The sequence below is a fragment of the Tachypleus tridentatus genome, chromosome 7 (assembly GCF_004210375.1).
Source record: "Tachypleus tridentatus isolate NWPU-2018 chromosome 7, ASM421037v1, whole genome shotgun sequence".
Lineage (NCBI taxonomy): Eukaryota > Metazoa > Arthropoda > Merostomata > Xiphosura > Limulidae > Tachypleus > Tachypleus tridentatus.
Genome location: NC_134831.1, coordinates 191,870,333 through 191,896,049, shown reverse-complemented (window position 1 = coordinate 191,896,049; position 25,717 = coordinate 191,870,333). Strand labels below are relative to the sequence as shown.

At 30.9% G+C, this 25,717-nt stretch overlaps 1 protein-coding gene across 4 annotated transcripts in view; it reads left to right on the top strand.

Moving 5' to 3' along the window:
- The window catches only part of Ufl1 (UFM1 specific ligase 1), a 100,510-nt gene that overhangs the window by 69,215 nt on the left and 5,578 nt on the right, over positions 1 to 25,717 (top strand). For 2 of the 4 annotated variants that reach the window (XM_076516440.1, XM_076516438.1), the window contains exons 13-15: positions 1,358 to 1,494; positions 15,186 to 15,266; positions 19,121 to 19,212. In XM_076516440.1, coding sequence (XP_076372555.1) covers positions 1,358 to 1,494; positions 15,186 to 15,266; positions 19,121 to 19,212 — 310 coding nt within the window. Of the gene's footprint in view, positions 1 to 1,357; positions 1,495 to 15,185; positions 15,267 to 19,120; positions 19,213 to 21,644; positions 21,745 to 25,717 lie in introns of all 4 variants that reach the window. The other 2 variants (XR_013031942.1, XR_013031943.1) reach the window with 2 other exon arrangements.

Genomic DNA, 25,717 nt, shown 5'->3' with positions numbered 1-25,717 from the left:
GAAGACACCAGCTTACTTGTTGCTTTAAATAGCAGCATTTAGTAATGCTGCACAAGAACTGATGGTTCTGGCCATTTGAAGTTGTAAAATGATGTATTGTAAAGTGTGAGGGAAACAAAGAAAGGTTTATGTGCTTTAAACAGAAATTGGTTACAAGTTTTTTTACCGTACTCTAAAACTTGTTCTTTTTGTTTGAAGCCAGCTCTAAACAATGTAATCTAATGTAATTCACCCTCTAGTGGCTCAGCAGTAAGTCTGAAGGCATATATATGCATGATTAGTGCAAAACAAACTATATATTATGTAGCTTTTCATTAACAGCTACCACAAAATGTACAGAACTTATTTGTTTTACATAATTTTTAATGATGTACAGGTATTCACATAAGCAGATGGTTAAAATAATTCAAGTGTTGAAACACATACACTTCCTTTAGTCTTTATCTCGTTATTTATTTTTATACTTACTGGAAACAGAAAGTAAAAATTTTGAAGTGCTTCGATTTTAGGGACTTTGTTTTTTCACAAGTCTTAAAGTTTTTCTTAATTCATTGAGTTTGCTTGAGCAAAACCTGCATATGCTTAATGATGTCACTGTGGCAAAATGACATCATATGTGTGCCTTGAGAGTCTAAGCAATAAATTTACAGACTTCCAGTACTTACTTCTGGGGCCCAATTCTCCCATGGCAGATGAAACTACGACAACCCATTATGTGGCTTTGGGCTAACAAAAAGTGCACATCATACCCCCTCCCACTCTCAATAAATGATACAGTATTATTTACAGAGATGTATCCCAAATTGTTCTACCACACCCACACACACAGAAATATTTCTTTCTGTTGGAGTTCTTTCCTGAAACACCAATAACACTTTCTCAATTTATTTGACCTTTTAATTGTAACTGTAAGATATTTTAGTTCAAAACAGTATACCTCTTGTGTTAAAACTTTAGCATTTTCATTGCTCTGTAGATTTTATACATCTGGTTTTGAAGCTGTTCAAAGTTGATACTGTAACTAAGTTATGTGATGAACTTCAATGCCATTGATATCTTGTTGATATCAAAAACCTTCATGGGAAGAAATGTTATAAACTTTACAGTTTTTTGTGTATTTTGTTATCGTACAAAATTCACTCTGTATACTTGAAATGTGAAGATTTTTTTTTCCATTGTATTTTGTATTCATGTCTTTGACATAGATTGCCACAATAAAATTTATCGAGATAACAAACCAACTTTCACCTCAGCCATTTAAATTCTGTTATCTATACAACCAATACATTCTGTTTTTTCTAGACTTGCTCTTTATTTTTCTAAGTTTAAAATAAACAATAAAATATTTAATATTTAGAGGACGTTCAAAGCCAGCTTACTAAACACTTGTTGAAAACAATTTGTACTGATATGGTCAACACTGTGGTCAACTACTTGGCTATAGAACACAGAGTATATGCTGAAAAAGATGCACCTACTATTTTTACATCAGAGGTATGTCTTATTTTCAAAATCACTGTACTTATAAATAAGGCTTCAAAAATGTATGGTTATGTAAAATGAACTTTAATAAACTGTAGGAATTGTTTTACTATTAAAAATGAAAACAGTTGATAAAATGTAAAACATTTTAATTACAAGGTTTAAATGGTTCGTAATCGACTAGTTACACCTTCAGCAAAATCTGAAAGCCATGGTACAGAGATAAATGGTTCACTTGATTAATTAAGGGAAGTTGTAACAGTTGATAAAATGTAAAACATTTTAATTACAAGGTTTAAATGGTTCGTAATCGACTAGTTACACCTTCAGCTAGTTACAATCTGAAAGCCATGGTACAGAGATAATTATTAGATAAAAGTATAACATAATATCATATCCACTAGTTCACTTGATTAATTAAGGGAAGTTGTAAATAGATAGATAAAACAATGATTTTCTGTGTGTGTGTGTGTGTGTACATATATATATTTATTTAACAAAAGTTGAGTTTAAGTGTAAACATTTTAAATAATTTTAGATCCAAAAAACTTTGTGAGTCATTAAAACTGGGGCAGTCTTAGCTCTGAGTAAACTTTCTTTAATGTAGAGTTTAGAGTCTGAAGATTTTGAAGTAATGACAGAGAAATTTGTAACTGAAATACCATTGCTTGTGGTTATTTCAGAATGTGAAGGAATAGATGATGTTACATATAACCAGGAAGATGGGATTCCCCTGGTTCTGACAATAGTCATCAGCTTTGTATGTTATAATGAATCCAAGAGGTTAGAAAACTGCCCACATTAATTGAAACCTGTCCTTTACAAATGCTGTATTAAATGACACTACTTTGATGTTTCAACAGTCATACGTTTATGTTTCTAAGTTTCTTTTTTATCTTAATTTCCAATCAGGATTACCAAAGAAGGTAAACGTTTCTCTACCTCTGTTTGTCATAAAAACTTTTACTGGCCTTTATACCAATTTCAATAGTTTTTTTTAATCTCCATCATCCTTAAATGTAATCTGATGATATCATTGTTAAACAGAATTTTTTTTTCAAATTATTTTGCTCTATGCAAATAAATTCTTCTTCTACATAATGCATATTAAATAATGGCTATCTGGTTCATTTGCTAACAACAATTCCACACCATTTCCTGAACAACAAATTCCAACCACCTGCAAATGTGCACATCTTCAAATCTCTCATTATCCCCCTTCCTTTCATGGACTTTAAATCTCTACAAAATAACAAACAACTTTCTTCTCCAATACAAAATTTCTACCCTCAAATTCAGCTCAGAACCATATACAAACCTAGCCTCTACATTAAACACTTATTTCAATACCTAAAACTATACATTAATGGTTCATGTGTACTTATACTTGGAGTGACTGTATGATCATGTACATTGGCAAAACAAAATGCCACTTAAACACTAGTGTGTAAACATTTAGGAGTATCTATCACAACTGACCATCCACTACTTAAATTCAGTCATCCACAGGTCACAGTATTTCATGTAACGATTTTTCTGTCATTACACAGGATCTTTAAACTTTGAACTCTATATTAAATAAAGTTTACTCCTGGCTAAGGATCATCCAACACTTAATGACTCACAAAGCTCTTTGAATCTAAAATTGTTTTAAATTTTTACACTTAAACTCGACTGTTGTGCAATATGTATAAAGTCATTGTTTTTTCTGTCTATTTACAACTTCTATTAATAACTAAGTAAACTAGTGATTATATTATAATTTTAGTTCATAATTATCTTTATATCATGACTTTCAGGTTTCTCTGCTAGTGGAATCAGTGTATCTTGAATTTCGTAAATAGATGTTTTGTATATTTTAGTTCATAATTGTCTTTATATCATGACTTTCAGGTTTCTCTGATGATGGAATTAGTGTATTTTGAATTTCGTAAATAGATGTTTTGTATGTTATCCACCATCTTCATTATTAGACTTTGGTTTCTCCATCATAAATTCTATTTAATTTGTAACATTGTGTTACTGTTTTTATTAAGACTTTCAACTTCAAACCTTTCTAGTTCTAGATTGTCTTTCTTAGAAAATATATCCAGTTGTACCTTTCACTTCCTCTCTAGAAAAAATGTAACATGCATTACAAATGGAAAATCATGCTATACCATTCACAGATATCTATCATGAACCTTCTGTGCTTACGGGTTGCTCAAACTGGCTCTTAGAATTTGTTGTCTCTGTTTAGTTAAAAGACTTAGGAAAATACATAAAAGGAATGGGGACAATTTTGGAATTGTGTTGCAAAGCAGTAACATAAAACACCATCAGTTGTCAAAGAAAAGGTTGTGTGGTCAATGTATTCATTCTTGTTTCATATACATGCATTGTGAACACTCGTCTTTAAAACTTCAAACTATAAATAACTGATTATAACACTAGAATTAACTATTTGTAACATATTGGAAACACTAGTGTTATCTTCAGTTTTCATATTCTCCAAAACTCTTACAGAAAACTTAAATGAATATTAATTTTTTTTTGTTTTTATCAATTAAAATAATTCATAGCCTCATTAAGCTATCTCTTGTCAATTCAAGGTCATATAGTTTTCTTTACTTGTCAAATTGAATGAACAGTAGCAGTTTAAACATATTTTAGTTTTAACTTTTATGTAATAATCCAAGTCTATAATTTTTCAATCTTGTTTTCAATTTAGTTTAATCTTAAAATACTTATTTTGTTGTCATTAATGAGTAAACATTTTTAACATAAGAATTCCCATAGTCCTAACATTCCTTGAAAATTTTTTAAACTTTTGAATGTTATTTCCAGGCTTGGAAATACTAATAAAAATTCTGAAAGATTTTGGAAAAGTTTTGAAATTTAGACACTGAACTGATCCAAAATGTTTAATGAAGTTTAAAGATAAGTAAACAGTTTGAAAACATTGGTTGTCAATCATACAGACTGTTTTGCTGTGTACAAACATGCATATTATTGTATGACATGTTGCACAGGTCCATATTTAATGTAATCTAGTGATATTGTGATTTAACCAAGTAAGTAACTGATTTTCTTAACTACTTTGTTAAATGTTACAAGTTTTGCTATAGAATAGTAAAATACTAATATTTGTATTATAAGATTAAAAATTTCCTTAATGTGTTATATTCTATAGAACTTTTAGGTATGTATGAGTAGGCACTAACACCACTAAAGTTAAAATCTAAAATGTCCAATGGTAATGCCAATGTCTAATGTGTTAACTATATCAGAACCTATGTTGTAGTGGATAATTGTTAAATCTATAAGACTGTAGGCACCTAATTCAGTCTTCACAGGTGGATATAGACCTGACATTTAGTACTAAGGGTAACACTAAGCCTGGGCTTAACTTTTTGTACATATGATATAAAAAGCTAATTGAGTTATATCTGTAACAATCAGGTCTAATTGATCAAGCTATAGAGCTACTTAAATGTAGTTTTCCAAAGATTAAACATAAAATGTCTTAATTATCAGATGTAGATGTGTATTAGTGGCTTTCTTTTTGAATGAAATCAGCTGATTTTCTTGCAGTCTTAATTTATAGACACATGTATAAATAACAAATGTGAAGAACTTTTAGTTGAACTTGAAGTCTTTGCTGAGTAGTATTTGGAGTGTTCAGATATAGATCTAATAATAAATTGTATCTTTTTCATTATATCTCTCTATTGGTGTTTGCATGTGTACACTGATGTTTGTTAGCTCTAAGGTAAGGTCGTTTTGCCAATGTTACATCTCTATCTTTCATACCCTTATGCCACTTATGGAAAGAAAGTAATAAATCTTAATCCAACATTTGTAAAGTAATATCATATATTATAAATCACATTAACTCTATCCATACAGGCTCAGTCAGTTTGACCAACCATGTGACCTCTTTGTACTCATTTAGTCTTTATAGATTTGATGCTACTAACTTTTAATGTAATGTGTATATCTACATGAAATTTGTTAGTCTTTCAGTAAAAATCATAAGTCTTTCACATTCGAAAAGTTGTATTTTTTTAGTGAAGTAGTTTTAATAAACTAAAAAGTAATTTTTCTGCAAATATGTAAGTATTTGCTTTGAATGACCTGTGTGCAAACTAATTTTTAGGTTCAGATTAAAATTGCTTTTTTCATCTCAAAAATCTCAAATTTCAATTTTATAATCTCTAAAACCTCCTAAATGCATTTCAAATTCTTGTTTTCAGTAAAAGTTTATAATGTATCTGTTATATTCTCTATCTAGCAGTATACAAGGTTGGCCAAATTGACTGACCTCATAACCACCAAAATAAATCTAAATTACCCTCTTTTTCTTTCTATAATGACTTCAAATTATAGCATGAGCTATATTCATTCATTGTACATACTTTTAAAATTGTAACAGTATACATATATTTATAATTTAATTTTGTTTTCTTATTGTCCTTAATAAAGAAATCAAGTACTTATCTATGTCTTTTTCTGTCTCTCTCTCTTTTTTTTTCTGTCAATTATTGATAACACTGTTGGTGGTAATGTACAAAATTATTTTTATTTTATCATATGATATACCAAAGAACATAGAATAATAACATGCAAAATGCAGAGTTTTCTTTAACCATCATAGTTTTTCTGGCTTTCTAACTATGTGACAAGAGCTATTACAAGCTAATCTAAGCTATTTGTTATCTTTCTCATAGGAACGAAGTTTTTACTAAGTGAGAACTTGACAATTTTTTGTCCAGAAAACAATGTATATAATATATGTCATTTGATAGATGAAAACGTCTTTCTGTTTGTTATACATAATATAGTATTAAGCATAATGGAGAACTATCAATAAATCCTGAAATAGAATATGTTACAGGTGGGTTTGAGAAGAGGTTTTATTTTCTGTGTGATGGCTATACAACAACAAAAATTGAAAGCTATAAAACTTATGGTTTGTCTGAGCAATAGTGGTTTTTTTGTGAGCAATTTACATTGAATTTCATATATATTAAAAGGGTGTTGAATAAAATAAAGATGAGATGCCTATAGAAAATTTGTCATCTCACTAACACTAGGAGAAATTCTGTTGCTGTTTGTTTTTTAAAATATTGCCTTATAAAATTAAAATTTTAAAACTTATAATTCATATTTTAAGAGTATGTTAGTTGTGATTTTATGCTATACTAATTGGTATAACATAAACAAAAATAGTTTAGTAAAATTTTGAATGTAAGCCACCCAAACCTCGTGATATACCCAGTAAATGATACCAAGGCAGATAAAGTTTGTAGGTTTTTCATTTAAGCTCTTATTAGATCTACAACTTAAATCATTCAAAAATTAAGAGGTGTTTAAAAAAATATTGTTATCTTTATTTATTACAAAATTAGGCTTTTGCACACCAGTGAATGTGTGCCATACGTATTGTGTCAAGATATATGGACAAGAAATATATACATACATATTTTATATTTACCTTTGTTTGGGTTACTGCATTAACCATAAGCCGCTGTGTACCATTTTTAATTTATCTCTGCTTTGGTACAGTGTTACATTCAAAATTTAATGAAACTACTTTACTATTAATGTATTTTAATGAAATAATGGTATAACTTAAAGTTTTATATTATTTAAGTTTTAATTCGTTTATTTCAAAAGAAACCTCTACTAAAATAAGAAAAAACTACAGTTTTTGCTATCACTTGATCATCTTACAGTTACAATTTTTCAAACTTAAAAGCTGATAGAAGAGAAACTGTCTGCATTGTATAGGCTTCCTTCAGATGGCCAAAGTATGTATATGGTTTACATTACTGTCTAATTTCACTTCCAAAGATTTTCTCCCCCAAAGCAACCATTATAAATACTTTCTTAATTTAAGGTTAGCCACATCCTCTTGCAAAGTCAAAGCTTTGTTGCTATGCAACTGATTGAAGTTGAATGGGATACTTATAACCCATAGAAAGAGCAGATTTTGCCTCTGAATATTGGCTCTATAATGGAAAGTATATGAGTAGTCTATCATTTGGAAATGGAACGAAATGAAGCCCAGTCCATTGTTCTCTCAAGGGATACATAGCTCTTGGCAAGTGTTTCTTGCCTTATAAGTAATAGTTTGCTAGGTAGATTAAATGTATTTTTAAGTTTTATATTTTAATTATGTGTTGCTTTAAAATGGATATGTGAAAGGTTTAATTAATAATTTAACTTGTTCTCATGTGGATTCTTAGAGCTTTTATAAACAAGACGGTATCTGCACATGTACCATCTTGTTTAGTGAAGCAGACAGGTCTATGGGAATTGGAAGGTAATAATTACCAAACCTCATGACCATGGGCAAACATAACTCCATGAATAATAAAAGCTTGCATCTGGAAAGGAAAATTAACAATTAAAAATAAACTGAAAGTGAAAAATAAAGATGTGAATTGGTATGTATGAGCCAAAGAAGACTCTTCTACTGAACTTGTGTGTATGAGCCAAAGAAGACTCTTCTACTGAATTTGTGTGAAGAGTTGAAAAGTATTTACGTATTTCCATTTGTTGAATGCTTCATTGTGTTGTGTGTTGTTAATAATTAGTGATATAATAGAAAAAATAGAAAATGAAGTATAAATATATACCTTTTAGTTACACACAGTTACAATAGTAGTTAAACACAGTTCAAAGGGCAAAAAAACATAAAATTTAATTATAAATAAATGTATAGCATTATGAGCATAAAGTTACTTAAGATAATGTAATTTCATGTTAGAATCTAATTTTGTTTTGCACTTTCTGGTATTCACATTCCCTCAGGCCCTTCAACACATTCTCAGACCCACTTTTTTTTTCTTGTGAACAATGGGAGTTGTTACTACTTACCAGTTCAAAGCTGCTGATGTGGTTGACCATTGAGGCACACTGCTGGATAGGTTCCATTTAAGATGGCTATAACCATTCAGTTATGAGTAGTGGTGGCAGTGTTCTGCAAATGTATGTGGTGTGATATTCTCTGATTTGCAGTTAACCATACAGCAGAGTGAGATGTCAAAATTCAATTTCCCTCCATTGATTGGGAGCTTTTGTCCTACCTTCACATGGATGTTAATACCCTGTAGTTTTGGAATTTGAGTAAACCAATCAACATAAGTATTCACACAGTTTTCAATTTGTCTGTCTTCTCCCTGGATTTCATCCTTCTGTGTTGTGGGTCACAGCAGGGATTATTCTGGTGCTATCCTTGGCTGTCCCTCATTCTCTTGCTTTCTGCCCTGATCTCTTACACAGATAGGTTATTAGTATACCTGGATCATAAATGATGCTGTTCCCTTATTTGAATCTGACTTTTATTTACAGAGGTATCCTTTGGACACTTTCTCCTGATCGATCATAAATGATGGGATTCTTGCTTGACACTTTCTCCTGATCGTTGATTCTTGCTTGTTTTGTTGGCGAGGGAAGTCTTGTATCAGAAGGTATCACTTTTCCAATATTGAAAATGTATTTCTCATAGATACTTTCTTCTTCCCATACATCTTCCCCCACTTACTTCCATTGCTTCTATTATCTGCCAAACTTCTAAGTGATAGTCCAATAGAGGTGTTTAAAGGGTGTCACAAGCATCACATGAGTATATTCTGCTCCTTTTGGTAGAGAAGTGATGCATGATGATTTGCATGAGAGACACATTTGGAATTCTTTGATTCCAGTATGGGACTGAGGAAAGCTTGTGGCATGAGTAATGAAAAAGTTCACATGTAGAAGTCAGCAGTGATTATCTAATTTTGTAAACAGAGGGAAGTACCTGTTGGAAATAAGTTTTCAGTGTTGGAAAATTATAACTGTAGGATTTGTTAGTTTAATGTTTAATTTTGATGACAAAGAGTTGTTATGAGTGGAAGTGTAAATACTTGTACAAAACTATCAATTTATTTATTACAGACCTAATGTGGAGGGCATTTCAGCTGAGACAGAAACTATTCTACTGCTAAGATCAGTCCCAGTTATAAACCACCTGAAGCCCAGTTGTGGGCTTCATTAGGGTAATTGAATTGCCAGATCATGAGATCATCAGCCAGTAATACTTAAATCTACAAGACAGTGTGCCACAAATAATGAATAGGTTAACAAATCATCAGTTCTCTGTAAGTCTATGGATTTACAATGCTAAAATTGGGGGTTTGATTCCCCTCAGTGGACATAGCAAATAGCTTAATGTGGCTTTGGTATAAGAAAACACATACACACACTGATAAATCATCAAGTGGTGAGCACACCTTACAACACTGTATTGCATGCAGTGATGCCTAGTTAGCAATGATAAGCAAAACTGGATTGATGTGAAGTCCTGCATCTTGAAGATTTCTCTCTTTTAAGAGAGCATCTTTAGATGTTGCTAACCACTGTACACTTACCTGAAAAATGGCAACCCCATTCTGAGAGGATACTGATCTGCTGTCATTGTGCGACTTTTCAGAATTCCTATCGTTAGCTCATTTCTCTCTGATAATTAATATATTGCCTACAAGCAGTGATATATAATTAACATTAGTATTTAGGTGGGTTTCCATAGGAATTTGTGAACATGATGAACAACCCTGATTTAAACAGGGAGATAAACATGGATATCTAAACATCAAGCTGACAAACTGAATACATGTAAAAAGTGCTCTGTTCTCTGCTGTGTTCTTTTTCAAGAAACTTAACTATCAGTTTCTGATGAGTTCACTCTCACTGGCTTTAACTTCATACCACCTACTGACTCAGAGGCTAGGATTAATATTGTAGATTTATAAGATAGCAACACCAACTTTGAACATTATAATAACTCTTACTGGGACAATCACCACTGCCAGCCACAGACCATCCAGATAGCTCAGCCAAAGTTATCCAAATGCATCTGAATCACTATTGTATACATGAAATTTTTAGATACATCATGCTGGAGATTGAAGAACCCTGTTTAACGTGTATGACAACATTTCATTGTAAAACACTCCACCTGGAATGTAGGTGAAAACACAAATGGCAGTGGTTCATCTCATGTTCTCCACTGTATAGCCACCAACCTTATGTAGGTAAACTAGAGCAAGCCAACAAGAACTGTTGAATGCTTTGGTAGTAGAGGCTTTGCATAAACCTTGCTTTTGATAACCTAATCTTAAATGTCTTTTCTATATGGCATAGGGAACATAATTTCAGAAGAAATTACTTCTTGTGTGAGGTACTTGTAAAAATTGGAGAACATAATTGGTATAAAACAATCCAGAAACCCGTACAAGGATGAAAACATCTCAGGTAGTGTGTGTCCTTAAACATCTCTTTTAAAAAAAAAAAAAAAGGAACTTCCAATATTGGTGTATTGAAGTATTGAAGAGCATGCAGTCATGCCCAGGTTGAGTCCATGTGGATAAGGCATGACCAAACCTGTATAGATAAAGCAAGGATTGCACATAATAAAGCCTGAGCACTCTGCAGGCAGTCAGTTTCCAAAGTAAAAGACATGAAATGAGTACTGCCCAGCAAGCCAATATTACGGTGTCTTCATTTTGACATTTCTTAAACTTAAGGCTGACACAGATATCAAAAATAGGACAATGCCAGGCATTCATGATGATACATTATATTTATTTCTATGGGTTTCTTGTGGTCAAGGATCAAAGGGCATGTCATCATGTTTACAGGCTTACATTAAAATATTTTGGACTACTATTTTATGAATGTATGTAAATAAATTTGGTATCATGTTGTAAATTATAATTCATATTTTAGTATCATACATTAGTTAATTTCTTAATTTTAAAGTAAATATTAAAAAGAAATTATTAAATATTTTTGTATGTCACATGGTGTTTTCAGTGCAGCTTTATTTCAAACTAAATGTTTGTGATGTCCAGATACAAGGTCTCTAGTTTCTTACAAATTAGAAACTCATATTTCCAATACTTACAAGCTAGAATATAAAATAAGAATTTTATCTATTTGCCGAAATATAAATGTTTAGTAAATCAAACACAGTGGCTCTTCCCCCCTCTTCCATTTTTGGAAATACATGCTTGTATACACCCATATCACTCTGTCATATGTTTATAACCAATCAAAGGCTCAGACCCCCCCCTCCTTCCCTGATGTGATTTTCTTGACCTCTTGAAGATGAGAACTTCCCAAGATTATTTCTCTTGTCTCAAATTTTGGAAGGAGGTAATAAGTGAAAATGTTGTTTGAAAAACTTTTTGTTTCTGACCTAAATATAGTTATTCAGTAAATCTGGTAAGTTACAGTGGAATACATTGATATTGGTAGAGTAAGTTATTTCTTTTTTGTTTCAAAATGCATATATAAAACTAAAAAAAGTTTTGTGTTATATCTACCACATGCAAAATTACATGGCTAAGCATGCAGGCTGTGGCAAGTAAGTACAAACTATTTTACAGCTGTAAGTAGTAGATAGAGGTCATTATTTTCTGTATATATACTGTTCTATGTTTTATAAAAAATAACTGAAATATGAGAACATATTTGTGAATAGTAATAATATATGTGCATATGTAATGTGTTATAACAGAAATGTGACTGTGTTTTACAAAATACGGGTCCATTAGAACAAACCCAAGACAAGTCACTTTGTAAAGGTCAGTTTTATTCTGTTGAATATGATAACAAGAGTGCATATGTGTTATCTCATTACACCTCCTGTAATGTTAGTCAAACACAGCTAAAAGGTTGATAAAATGAAAATAATAAATGCTTATAAATGTATAATGTTATGAGATATAAGCTGTTTGACGTTTGGGGTTTTGTGTTATTTGTAATCATTTTAGAATGCAAAAAGCATTATTTATATTTATTTCCTCATTTTTTATGGTGTGGTTATGAGGTCAGTCATATTGACTAAAGCCATACAGAGATAAAATATTGAAAATAACAAATAGTATATAAACTTGTTTTTTAAGAAAAACATTTGATAATTATGTGAAAGTTATTAGGGGGTTACAAAAATTTGGTATCTTGGATAGTCAACATTTAGAAAGAAAAATGCTTGAGAAAATCAATGCTTAAAAATCTTAAAACATGATAAAAAATCTGATATTTTGTTTCTGAAAGTTTTATAATGTTTACTGATAATCCTTAAAGTTTCATGTAGATATACCTACTGTACTAAGAGTTATGGTATGAAAACTATAATAAGTACAAAACAGTTATGAGGTCTGTCTTTGGGACTAAGCCTGTACTTAGAAAGTTAACCAATGTGACTATGGTGATATACAAGAAAAGCTTAATCTGCAGTAGTCTCTATCCAAGCTATGATTGCTGCATGTAAGCCATTTTTAGCTTGGATGAAATACATAAAACTATGAATAAACCTAAACATAGATCTTGTTAGATCCATGATCTTCCATTGTCATTGGCTGTTCATTTCTTTGTTTCTTTGGAAGAGGTTATCCAGGTTAGCACATAGACAACTCCTCATGCTTGCACAGTCTGGCAGTTTCCTGCTCAGCTGGAAATTTTCTTCTCCCTGTAGCCATTATTCAAATTTGTGTAAAACTCTGAGTATGTTATTTTTTTTTTTTTTTTTTAATGGGATTACCTTACATGTTATAGATCCCATTTTGTGGTAAGTAGTGCTTGTCAAGGTATACTGATGTTTATCAACTGTACCAGAATATCAATAATATCTGTTATGTTAACTGTTGAGATGAATTGTTCCACAAGACTGCTTAAAGATTATTTCTCACAGTATGTTACATTATAAATATGTGTGTACTACGTTGTTCACTTATAGATTAACATGAGTAAAGCAGAAAGTGATTGCTGGCTATCTCTAATGTTCCCTAGGTTGCTTGAAGTAAAAATGGGTTTCATGGTTTTTACCCATTTCACTCACTCTGGTGATACATTTATTTGGATTTTCCAATGCATTTCTTTCTTTCCTTCTTCCACACACTCGTCTCTTAATCTTAGGGTTATGGTTTCAAATCCCTGTCACACCAAACATGCTCATCATTTCAGCCATGGGTGTGTTATAATGTTATGGTCAATCCCACTTTTCATTGATAAAGAGTAGCCTAAGAGTTGGCAGTGGGTGGAGATGACTAGCTGTTTTCCCTCCAGTCTTATACTGCAAAATTAGGTACAGCTAGTGCAGATAGCCCTTGTGTAGCGTTTGCGTGAAATTCAAAATGAAAACTTAACACTTAGCAATCACTGATCCTAGCCACTGGGGTGGTGGATCATGGAGAAATCTTCTTAAGTGTGCACAGTTCCACTCAGTAAAAAGTAGGATGGTGATGTTCTGCCTGTGTAAAAGGACCTACTATCCTAATGCTATGGATCTGATGTTTTATTCCAGATGCCATCCGTTTAAACTGGAATTTTCCAATCTATCTTTCATTCCATCACTCCAGCTAGGTATCCTTCTTCCTACCTTCACCTGGATGTGAGTTTCTGTGTGACTGGTTTTGGCTGGAGCTAGACCAGCCAACATATATCTTCACACGTAAGTGAATTGGGAATTTCCTCCTACCACAGACTGAATGTTACATTCCCAATGCTGATTGGTTTTTGGACTAGAATTGACCTTCCACATTGTATTTACGACTTCCTGATGGCATCCAGATGTACATTCTTGGAGTTTTTGCTGTAGATTGTTCCGAATTTGCACACATGATGGTTTAAGTTTTCAGAACAGAGGCTTCTCATCATTTTTGATTCCTAGATTTAGAGTGAATGGTTGAAGACCCTTCCCATACAATGTATTGGTCAAATTCCTCCCAGTGATACTGATGTAGACCTAAATCGACCCTCACTTACATGGCAAAATATAATTGAAATACTGTGAAAAGGGTTTCTCTCATTTGCTTTTACAACTAGATATAGATGCATAAGCAATTATGATAATAAACTTCCGTTTCACTCTAGAAATGTACATGAAATGGAAAAAAATCACAGGGGTGCCAGACAGTAAATAGAAACATATGCTGACTCTAATCAATGTGTTACGTCAACATAATAACTTCAATTCCATCATAAAATCATTATAAAATGTGGTTTTAAGCAATTTCATCCAGAATTATTTTTTATGTAGAACACTGTGAAGTGCTTCAGTACCATTTGATACTAAATTTATACTTTCATAGAATCAATCTGAAAAGTATTTGATTTAAATATAAAATTTCTTAAAAAAGCCATGGAATTTACTGATGAATGAACTTTGATTGTAGGTGCCTAAACTAGAACAGACAGTGCTCTTTTATTTCCAGTGGCTTGTTTTAATCATTAGTTAATTTTAATCTAAGGTTAGATAAATTCACTCAAGTGCAGTCACTAATTTCCTTTTGTTGAAGAATGGGCTATTTTTTCTGTATTATGATTGTTTATTATTTGAGCAGATAGTGTTTCTGTTAATTTAATACTATAAAAAATTTATAATAAAATATTCTTGTTTTTGCATTTGTTACAAGTTTATAAGAGTAGTAATGATGTGGTTTTATTGCTGAGAGTCTACAGTTAATTTAAATACCATGAATGTTCCTTATAATATTGTAATTATCTCTTTAATTGTTTAAAAAATATTAATGTCACTAAAGATTTTATGATAAACGAATGTATTTTCAGAAATAATATAATTTATTGTTTATGTTTCAAGAAAAAATCTGGGTTGGTTTTGTGATTACTCTTTTAATAGAATTATATAAAATTTATTATTTGCCATTTTATAGAAGAGACTGAAGCTTATCTCCAGTTTACCTGAAAACTTGAAAGATCCCCTTCAAAAACTTCATAACTCAGTAGGAGGAAAGGTGATATTTTTAACTATAATAAATTATTCTCAACCATAATCTGAAACTACAAACAAGTTGAATTTAATAAAACTATGTTTATTTAAATATGTTGGCTAGTAATTTTGTAAGAAATTGTATAATAATTTGCAAAGAAGTTGTATTATTTGTTAGTAACACTGTGCATCAAATTTAAGTGAGGTTTTTGAACTAAATGTGATTTATAACAAATCTAGTTAGTTGCACTTTCAATGCTAGAATATCACTGCTGTAATTTATGTGTTTATTACATGGAAGTTAAATCTTCAGTCTTGTTTTCTGGGATATTTAACTTGCCTCTCAAAACATGAAAAACCATGAGCTCAGAAACTAAGTATGTGTGATTTTAATTGAAAATTTTGTCATTTGAACAAAGTCTTAATTATGTAGGCAAGAAAACTTGTATTCTTGGAACTCATTAGATGGGTTTTTGATATTGCTGTGTGGGATCTGAACCTCTAACCTTATTTTGAAACTTAGCTATCAAAGCAAGCAGTAAATAATATATGGAACTCATTGTTGTAGTTTGGGGATTCTGTGTGCAAGTTGAATATTTAATATTGCCTTATGGAGAAGTTACAAAACTCTAATAACAAGGCAAGAGAAACTCATAATTAACTATGGTGGTTTGTAAATTTTGTATGCGAGAGATTATTCTATAACCTTACCTTCTAACACAACTATAAAAATAAGAAATATTCAATTGAAATATCGCCAGTAACATACAAAGATTCTGTGTGAGAATTTAATCTGTAAGCCCAGCATGACCAAGTGGTTAGGGTACTCGACTCGCAATCTAAGGGTCACGGGTTCAAATCCCCGTTGCATCAAACATGCTCACTCTCTCAACCTTGAAGGCATTATAATGTGACAGTCAATACCACTATTTGTTGATAAAAGAGAAGCCCAATAATTAGCGGTGAGCGGTGATGACTAGCTGCCTTTCCTCTAGTCTTACAGTGCTAAATTAGGGACAGCTAGCATAGATAGCCTTCATGTAGTTTTATGCAAAATTCAAACCAAACCAAACTTAATCTGTAATTCAAATAACAAGGCAAGATATAAATCACCATACATCCCGATGAGCTTGGTAAGTAGGAGTAGATTGTCTAACTTATCAGTTAACTATTAAGAAAATAAGTTGGCAAAGAATGATTTAAAAGCAAGATGAATTTGATTTATGTTTGGAGAACATATACTTCATGTCTCAACAGAATGTTGGTCTATCCTCTTCATTTACTCCCAAAAATAAATCACTTATTTATGCTTATAAATTATATTTTGTTAAACTTTATTACTATATTAGCATAATGTGCTTCCTTAATAACGTATTACAACAACAAAATCTTGAAACTTTACAAATGTTAATGAAATGTTTATTAGTCAAATCAGTAACCTTATCATCTGAACAAGCTATCTAACTTAATTATTATTACAGCAAAAAAGTTAGAGCTTTATTCATTGGTTAATTAGTTTGTTTTTAATTGGTCAGCATGTCATCTTAACAAATGATTAACTAAACTATTAACACAATACTAAAGTTTAAAATTCACATTTCTTTAAACTCTTTTACTTTCCAGTGGGTTTTATAAACTTGGCAAACCTGAAACCTTGATAAAAATAAAACTGTTACATTTTTCAAAATTTTATTTGATATAAAATATACCAACAATAAACTAAAACTAAGAAATAATTGTTAAATTTCAAAACCTAAATTCTGAAGTCAGATTGATTTAACAAAGATGATTGAACAAAAAATGAACTTCTATTTAATTTATCTAAAAGTGACCTTCACTAGACAACAATATAGAAATATTTTGTAATTTATACTTTATAGCAGGTACAACAAAATAACTACATGTGTTTTAACACATGAAACATAGACTTGTGCAATTGAAACTTCAGTTTTAATTATATACTAGTAACTGTTATGTATTTTGTAATTACATGCTCTTACATTGAATTTTACCTTTATATTTGAGTATCATTTACTCAATGTTTTTATAGGAGGCTTTAACAATAGTAATAATCATTATTGAGAATTTCAGAAAACTCTTTCTTATTGTAATCCTTTCATTTAATAATTGTTAAGAAAATTTAATGCAAGATCTGTACATCTCCTGGACAGTTCTGGAAATACACAAAAGCTCCCGAAAGCACCTGGAATTTATTTGCTATGTAAAAAAACATTTTTTTTTCCATTCAGTTCACATAAACTCAAGAAATTAATATTTGAAAAATTGTACATGGTTACATACATACATGCACAATATAACTATCATAAACTTAGACTCTTCTATATCATGCACAGGCTATGAGAAATGTTAGCAAATTGAATGCTATCTGTATTCTCATTTATGATTTATGCATACACAATGCAGTTTTAACAAATGACAGTTCATAGGTTTGTTGAAACTTAACAAAATATTTATTTATCATGCTTGACCAAACACACAATACAAATTAAAACTATGCTTGGTGGGAAATACATATTTAATGCCTTACAGCTTGACAAATCAGGATATGTGGATAATTTTGTATGTGATAGTGCCACTAAATACAATGCTGGTTTCAACGTGTGAAATAAAACCATTGACATCTCGATAATAAGCAAAACTACACTTAAAAGCCATATTAAAGGATCCAAGCACAATGCTTTATTTAAACACCAACAAACAATGGGAATTGGCAGCTTTATGAGAAAAAATATATCATCTAAAAATTATGGGAAAAGGCCAGTTGATATTATGCTCAGACCTAGTAACACCACTTGTGGTAGATCAACTGTAACTAAAGATACAACTGGATTTTGTATTATGTCTATGATCATAAACATTTTAATGCTAAGCCTAAGGTTGATCAACAGTGCTTCAATTACTTAACATTTTGAAATCAGAAATAATACATTTACCTCATGTGACAGTATTCAGCAAGTATTTGCTATAATGTTTTTTTTTTGACAGTGACATTGCAAAGAAGTTCACACATTGTAACCAAAAATTGCTTGCTTAAACACACAGAAAATTGCTCAATATATATGCTTGGTTCTTTATTAATTTAATTCCAGAAATATCTTGAAAAACTAGAATTTTTCTAACCTGTCTCTTTGGACCCTGTAACAAGTTTTAGGTAGTACTTGTACTTCTTGCAATTCAGGCAGCAGGACATGATTTTGAATCTCTGAATTATAGTTTAATCCCAGAAATTTCTTGAAAAATGTTCAGATTTTATTCTTGGTCAACCCACACCAAATGTCTTAGTGTTAATTACATTTCGCACTAAAGCGAGGGATAAGCCAAAAATATCTTTTACAATAATTTATTGGTAAAAAGATTAGTCTTATGGGAATAATTGATTAATTAAATATGATCAATTATTAGTCCACCAATTAATCAGTCAGTAAATTCCATAAATCATTCAGTTCTGGTGATCATTAAATTTGCATACTTTTATTCTGTACAATATCTAACTCAACACTGAATACATTAAAAGTCCTGTAACTCATTACATTAGTTCATGAAGTTAGATACTTGTGATCTATTGCACTATCAAGACAAGAATATTTGAATTCAAAACTCATTTGAATGTTTTTGAAATTCAAAAATTTTTTTCTTTATTCTGCATATTTTTACACTTTTATATATTTACATCTAAGAATGTACCTTTCATTTTCTTGCTAACCAGTATGAATGGATAACCACTAATTATAATAACACAACAATTCCAAGGGGTCAACAAATTAGAAAGTATATTATCAAATTTACCATTATAAAATGACAGACTGCAAAAGAAAAATGTTTCTGGAAACATTAATACATACATATAGTTATTTTTAGTCTGTAGATGATTTCCTGATACAAATGGATGATATTCTTGGACCAGGTATATGTGACATTGTGGTTAAAAAGATGGATAAAAAAAGAGAAAGGTAAAGGAATATTTTGTATCAATGCTTTATAGTAAGATGTTCAGTAGTACTTTATACAGGTAATACCTCTTGTAAAAGTAATTACTTGTATTTGTCATGTAAAATGTTAGTGGATGTGTCAGTTGGTGAAATTGTTCATTACATTTAAGAACATATTTGGCTTTTGTTTTAACCAGGTACACTGCTTGTTCACAATTACTTAATATTATAATTTAGTTTGGTTTTTACTTCATTTAGCATCAGGAAATGATTTAAACAGTTTTATTTCTTTATCAAAAGTTTTGATTTGAAAATGTTTAGAACAAATTAATGACAGATACACACACTACAAGACTACTACTCAGCTACTAAACTATCAGAGTAAAGTGTAAGGGGATTTAGCTCATCCCTGCTGATTCCTAGATTGAATAAATTGAGGTCAGTTTGCTTTTCAAAATAAGGAACATGGTTCACCTATTGCACTGCTTCCAGAGTATCGTAAGTTGGAACTCCCAAACACAAGTACCCCCTCCCCCTCCAATTCACCTAGTGGAGCATTGGAGTTCTTACCATTCCCAGTTTCCAGTTGTTGAGTGGTGGACAACCTCTGATTTCTCCTGAATGATACCTGAACTCATTATTACACTCAAAGAGAAGAGGACAAAATTGGGTACCTCTCCTACCAATAACCCTGGATGGTTTTCCAAGATGTATGATAGGAGCAGGACCAGCATATATGGGAGCCTGCTCCTCCTAATTCTGGTTCAGAAATGACTCTTTGCTATATGGTTGAGTTGAGCATGGCATTTCTTTTTGGTCATTCTCTTCATTTTTATGATCATGGAAGAGGGTCCTGGAGTCCTCATAATTCTGCATGCCAGAGCATCAGTTCCTGTACCATTGGTTGGACTTGTTCCACATCCTCCTCTTAATTCTGGGTACAGAAGGTATTGCCTTGCCTCTCAGGTTTGGGATTTAGGATTTCAATTTGTAATTCCTGATCACGTAATCTCTGTTTGTTCAAATTGGGAAGAGAGTTTGTCCATCTTTGTGCTGCTTACTTTCTTTTCATAATTCTGGTGGTTTAACATGTAACATTCTATGTCTATCAGGTTTGGTCTAATAATACTATGTTACTGAAGTAGACAAAATAAAAATAATCCTCATGCCATACCCCTACACTTTGGATCTAGATTTGGATCCTCAGTCCTATAATTCCAATGATGAGATGTGGGACCACATCTGCCTGATTCAGGCCTTCTGAATTCATGTTATATTAACGATGTTAGAGTTTTGCATCTTTGGCTGATCAGCCTTTACCACTCAAGAATTAGATTTATTGTTGTCTGTTCCAGAAATAGTGCAGACCCCACTTGTGTGCTATTGTTATATCCCATATTTGCACACCTTTTTTTTTCTATGCAAATGCTTTTTGTGTGGATTTTGCCCTTGCTAGCCCTTCCAACTTGTCAGTGTGAGATTCTATTTATAGTGTAAGTAGAGATATGTTTTTAAAGTTAACATTTTCCTATGCCAAATATGTATTTATGATCACTTTTGCACTTCACTTGCACTCTCCCACCCTTACTCCCTATAAAGTGGCTAGTTTTGGTCTGCCTGTTGACTATCTTCAAGTGAATAGGAATTAATAATGGGGAGCTTGTATACAGAATTGGGATTGGGGTGTACTGACATGGTTTGAGAGAATGGCAAGGTATAACTTGCTTTGGTCAATAGTAGGATATAAAGACTAAGAAAGTGAGATAAGATTCATACCCAATTCTTAATGGGCAGAGAAAATAAAGCTTTGTTGGGATAAAGCTAGAGTGTGAGAGGAGTTATGGGAAAATATTAACATTTAGGTAATGGTCATATTGATTTTTTCCTATAAACAGCATATAAGAATGTATTACTTTGTGACCCATAGGTGGTTCAGAAATTCAAAAGTGTTGGAGTTAGTGAGAATTTAAAGCTAAAGAAAGAACACAAACAGATACTATGGTATTTGTTTATAATACCAAAAGACAAAAATGTTGAATAATCAAGAAATATCAACTGTGTTATTTGTTACACATTCATATCCTCTTCATACATTTTATATGGTGTAAAACTAGATTATTATTAAATATTCTACCCTTAGCATAGAAGTTGGAAAGCAGATGTGAACACTTCCTTTGTTTACTACAAGACACTAAATAATTACTTATTTAGTTTATGATGTATTCAACTTATTTATTGTCTACAATTTTTTACTTAATTTTCAATGTCACAAATGTATTTATAAACTGAAGGTTACTTGCTTACATGATATTTCAATATATTCTTTGCTGTTGTGTTTTAATTATAGTGGTTTTTGTATTTGGGAATGAAGGATGTAGTACCTTGTAGTGTAAATATTCTCTAAGGAATAATTCACCATAAAAAAACTGTTTGTATTTTATTTTCTTGGCAAGTTTTGAGCAAATATTCTTACAAGCCAGAAGCAAACCTATCAGTTAGTGACTGATACAGGAATGGTTTGAAAGGAAGAAATACATGAGAGCAGAATGTAAGGTGAGATAGAACCATAAGGAGGAAACAGTATGAAATAACATGGTGATTAAAATGTTAAAGGTCTACAAAGCAATGAAAGAAATAACTTAATCATTTTCACGGTAATAAATAAAGGTTATCTTAATTTTTATAAAAAGCTGAAATGTTTGTTAATGTACAAAGGATGTAAACAACCCAGTTTTAAAATGATTTCTGATTTGATTATGCTTCTTTTATTTTTGTTGGATATTGCATGTTGTAGAGTATGTATATTGTAGTACAACTTTTATATCATAATGCATCACAATACCATCTGTCACATTTTCCATAGCAAACCTCTAATTTATTATAAATGAGACAATAAAGATTTATTCATCCATAGTTAATTTCCAAACAACATACAAGTGTCATCTGATATTCAAATTGGTACATACAATTCAATTGGCAAAGGAGCAAATGCAGCACTTGTATTTAAATTGATTAAAAGAAAATCTGTTGGGACCGTAATCCAAATGCCACTTCGTTATATTTGTTGACTCACACTAAAAAAGGTTACTCAACTACTATTTTATGAACCTATGTCAATACATTTGGTAACAAATTGAAGATTGTAATTCAAATTTTAGTATTATACATCAGTTAATTTCACAATTTAAAAATAAATATTAAAAAATCACAAATATCAATTTTTGTCCTACGTGGTATGTTGAATGCAGAATTGATTGAAATTAGACGTTTGTTATGTTAAAATACAAAGTCTGTAGTTTTTTTGCAAAGTAGGTACTCAAATTATCAGCATTGACAGTGTAGAATATGAAATAAGAACCTCCTATATTTTCTATTTGCTCAGATAATACTCATGTACTGAACCAAGCTCACTTCTTTCCATTTTTTGAAATGCTCCCTTGTATACATATCTGCATAACCAGTTGAAAGCTTAGAATGTCTTCCCTGGCTTTCTCAGCCATTTTGAAGTATTATGACATCAACTTTTTTTTTTATTTAAACAATATTTCAAGGAGGTGGGTTGAGGCTTTAGTCTGCTCAAAGTGTCATAATTTTTATGCAAAATACAGCTTAACTACTAAGCTTGATAAATCATAGTAAAATCCTATGGTATCAATATAGTAATTTGTGGATTTTGGTAATTTAAATGTAGATATAAAACCTACAAAAATTAGTTTCACGTCATCCATTTGTGAAACTTTATAATGCTTAGCAACCTATGACAAGCAGCAAATGAGTACAAAGTTCATAACTAAATCAAATAATTGTTCACTTCTTTATTCACTGTTCTGTGTTTCAAGGAAAATAGGTTTAAGAACTTATTTGTAAAGAGCAATAATTTATATACATGTATAATATAAGTGGAATGTGACTATTTTACACAATGCTTGTTCACTAAAACACAGCCATAACAGATCACTTTATAAAGGCCAGTCTTATATTATTGAATACAGTAACATGAGTGCATACGAGCTGTGTCAGTGCAGCTTTAGTAATGCTAGCCAGGTTTAAGCTATTTAGACCAAACATTTGTGATTTTATGTCGTAATTTGTAGTCATTTTGGAACAAAAAAAGCATAATTTATATTTATTTCCTAATTTTTTATGGTGATTATGAAGTCAATCAAATTGACCAACCCATTATGTAGAGTTAGGGTAGAGAAAATAGCAAATAATATAGAGTTTTGCAGAAAACAAAACTTTGAAACATATTTAGGAGGTTGTAAAGATACATAAATAATATTTGAGATTCTGGGATAGAATAATAGTTTTTTTAATCATAATATGAAAATCACTTTATGCTTGAACTAGTAACAAAACAGACTATATTCACAAACAAATCTTTAGTGAAAATATTTCAGTAAAAAAAATTACGTTTTGTATGCAAAACACATGTAATGTTTACTGAAAGTTTATTAAATTTTTGTGAAAATACACTTATTACATCAAAAGTTATAGTGTAAATACTTAATATGTGCAAATGTGTATACAAACTCATGTATTTTATACCGAGCCTGTCATGAATGGGTAAAATGAGTATATTCTGTAGAAATTGTTTTGAAATTGTGTTGTTATAAGTTCTTTGGAAATTAATGAATGGTTTAGCTTTTTTAAAAATATTTAAATGACCTTAAATTATTATTTTATGTTTTTCTTTTTTTCTCTTTGTAAACTCTTTATATTTTTTAATTACCAACTTCTCTTCAACTTTGTTGTTTCATTTCAAAATGTTATCATTAAGTGAGAAGCTTGAAAAAGAGTAATTCTCCAAGTGTTGCCAAGAAAATAAAATACAGTTTGTTTTGTAAGGTGGTTTATCTCAAATTTCTTTATTTTATCACTTTTGCATTTTTCTACCTATTTGTATGAATATTTTCTAGATCTGCTTATAAATTATATGTTTAATGATTTATGGAGTAAATCTGAAAAATGTCCCAGAACGTGTATTCAGTATTTGTTTTTCTTTGAGTTTTACTTGTGAAATGTTATTCACTTTCTCTGGGAGCAATAACACTAACTTGCTGGTTCTTTTGAATGATTGTTAAAGTTTATTCAGATAAAAATAAATAATTGGTATTCAAGTACATTAAAAAATCTTAATAATCTATAGCTTAATTTTAACTTTTAAATCACTTGTATAAGAATAATTTTAAATCTCTTTAACCAACTTTAATCTAGTTTACATAACAGTTACTGTTTGTGCACGTTTTTGTAATATAAATTGCTTCTCAAACACTTGTGTATGTTGACTAAATATGATAAATGTATGAATGACATACTGTTATACATTCTTCTTTACTTTCCTTTATTCATTCTGAAAATTACTGCTAGACTTTTCCTTCTCTTGGATCAGTTATTAGATTATACTATTGTTTACAAATTAGTTCCCATGTAACAAGTATTCAGTGTTTTCTAATTGTGTTAAGTACAAACAGTTCATTTACAATTATTTAAAACAGTGAACAACTGATATGTGAAAGAGTTGATTAAGAGCTGCCATGTATTTACACATCAGCAAATTATTACAGCTTAAGAAACTCGTTAAGTCTAGAATCAGACTTCTGTATATCGGTTTTAAATGTAATTGGTTACTTTAACTTCTAATATATTCAGTTAAAACTGGTGTTACTTTAAAGCAGTGGTTCTCAACCTTTTTTTACCCATGGACCCCTTTTCCCTTCTTTTTTTCTTGGTGGACCCCTTCATAACTGTTGGTCATAAGAAGACAATATTCTATTTTTCACTAATATAAATTTTGAGGTTTTAATAATCAAAGAAATAGTATATAATTAAGCTTTATTTTTTAAATGAAAACTAATTTAATGCAAATAAAGTATTCTACAACAATTATAATAATAATGATAATTAGTAAGAATAATAATAATCAAAATTATTATGATAATAATTCTTTACCAATATCTTGTATTACAATATTATAATGTTTCTTCCATGGTCAAGCCCATGGAGATCAGAGCTCTTCAGGCAATTGAATTCACTGCAGCATTTATTTATGTACACTGGTTAAAATTTTTGATAAACCAGTTAAAGTTAAGTGTGTGATAAGAAAAAAAAAAGATATAGGCATATTTATTCAATGAGATCCCTGTGGTTGATGCTGCTCGGCGAGTTTCTTTATATCTGGTTCCATCGATGTTAATGATAATCGAAGATCACCTCTTTTCACAATGTCAAGTCTATTGCGAGCTTTTGATAACAGTTGAGAAACACGACTAAATCCCGATTCAACAAGATAAGATGTTGGAAAAGCAATAACGTAGAGCTGTGCTTTATCCCAGAGCAAAGGGTACTTTGTAGCAACATCATTTGTCTTCCATACATTGTACTTTCCATCTTTGAATTTTGCACGCATTATTTCATCACTTTGTAATTCGATGAGAGACTCTTGCAAAGATATGTCTATATCGGCAACATTAACTTCGAAAGGAATTGAAACCCAAGTCAGTATAACCATCATGAGTAGGTCACT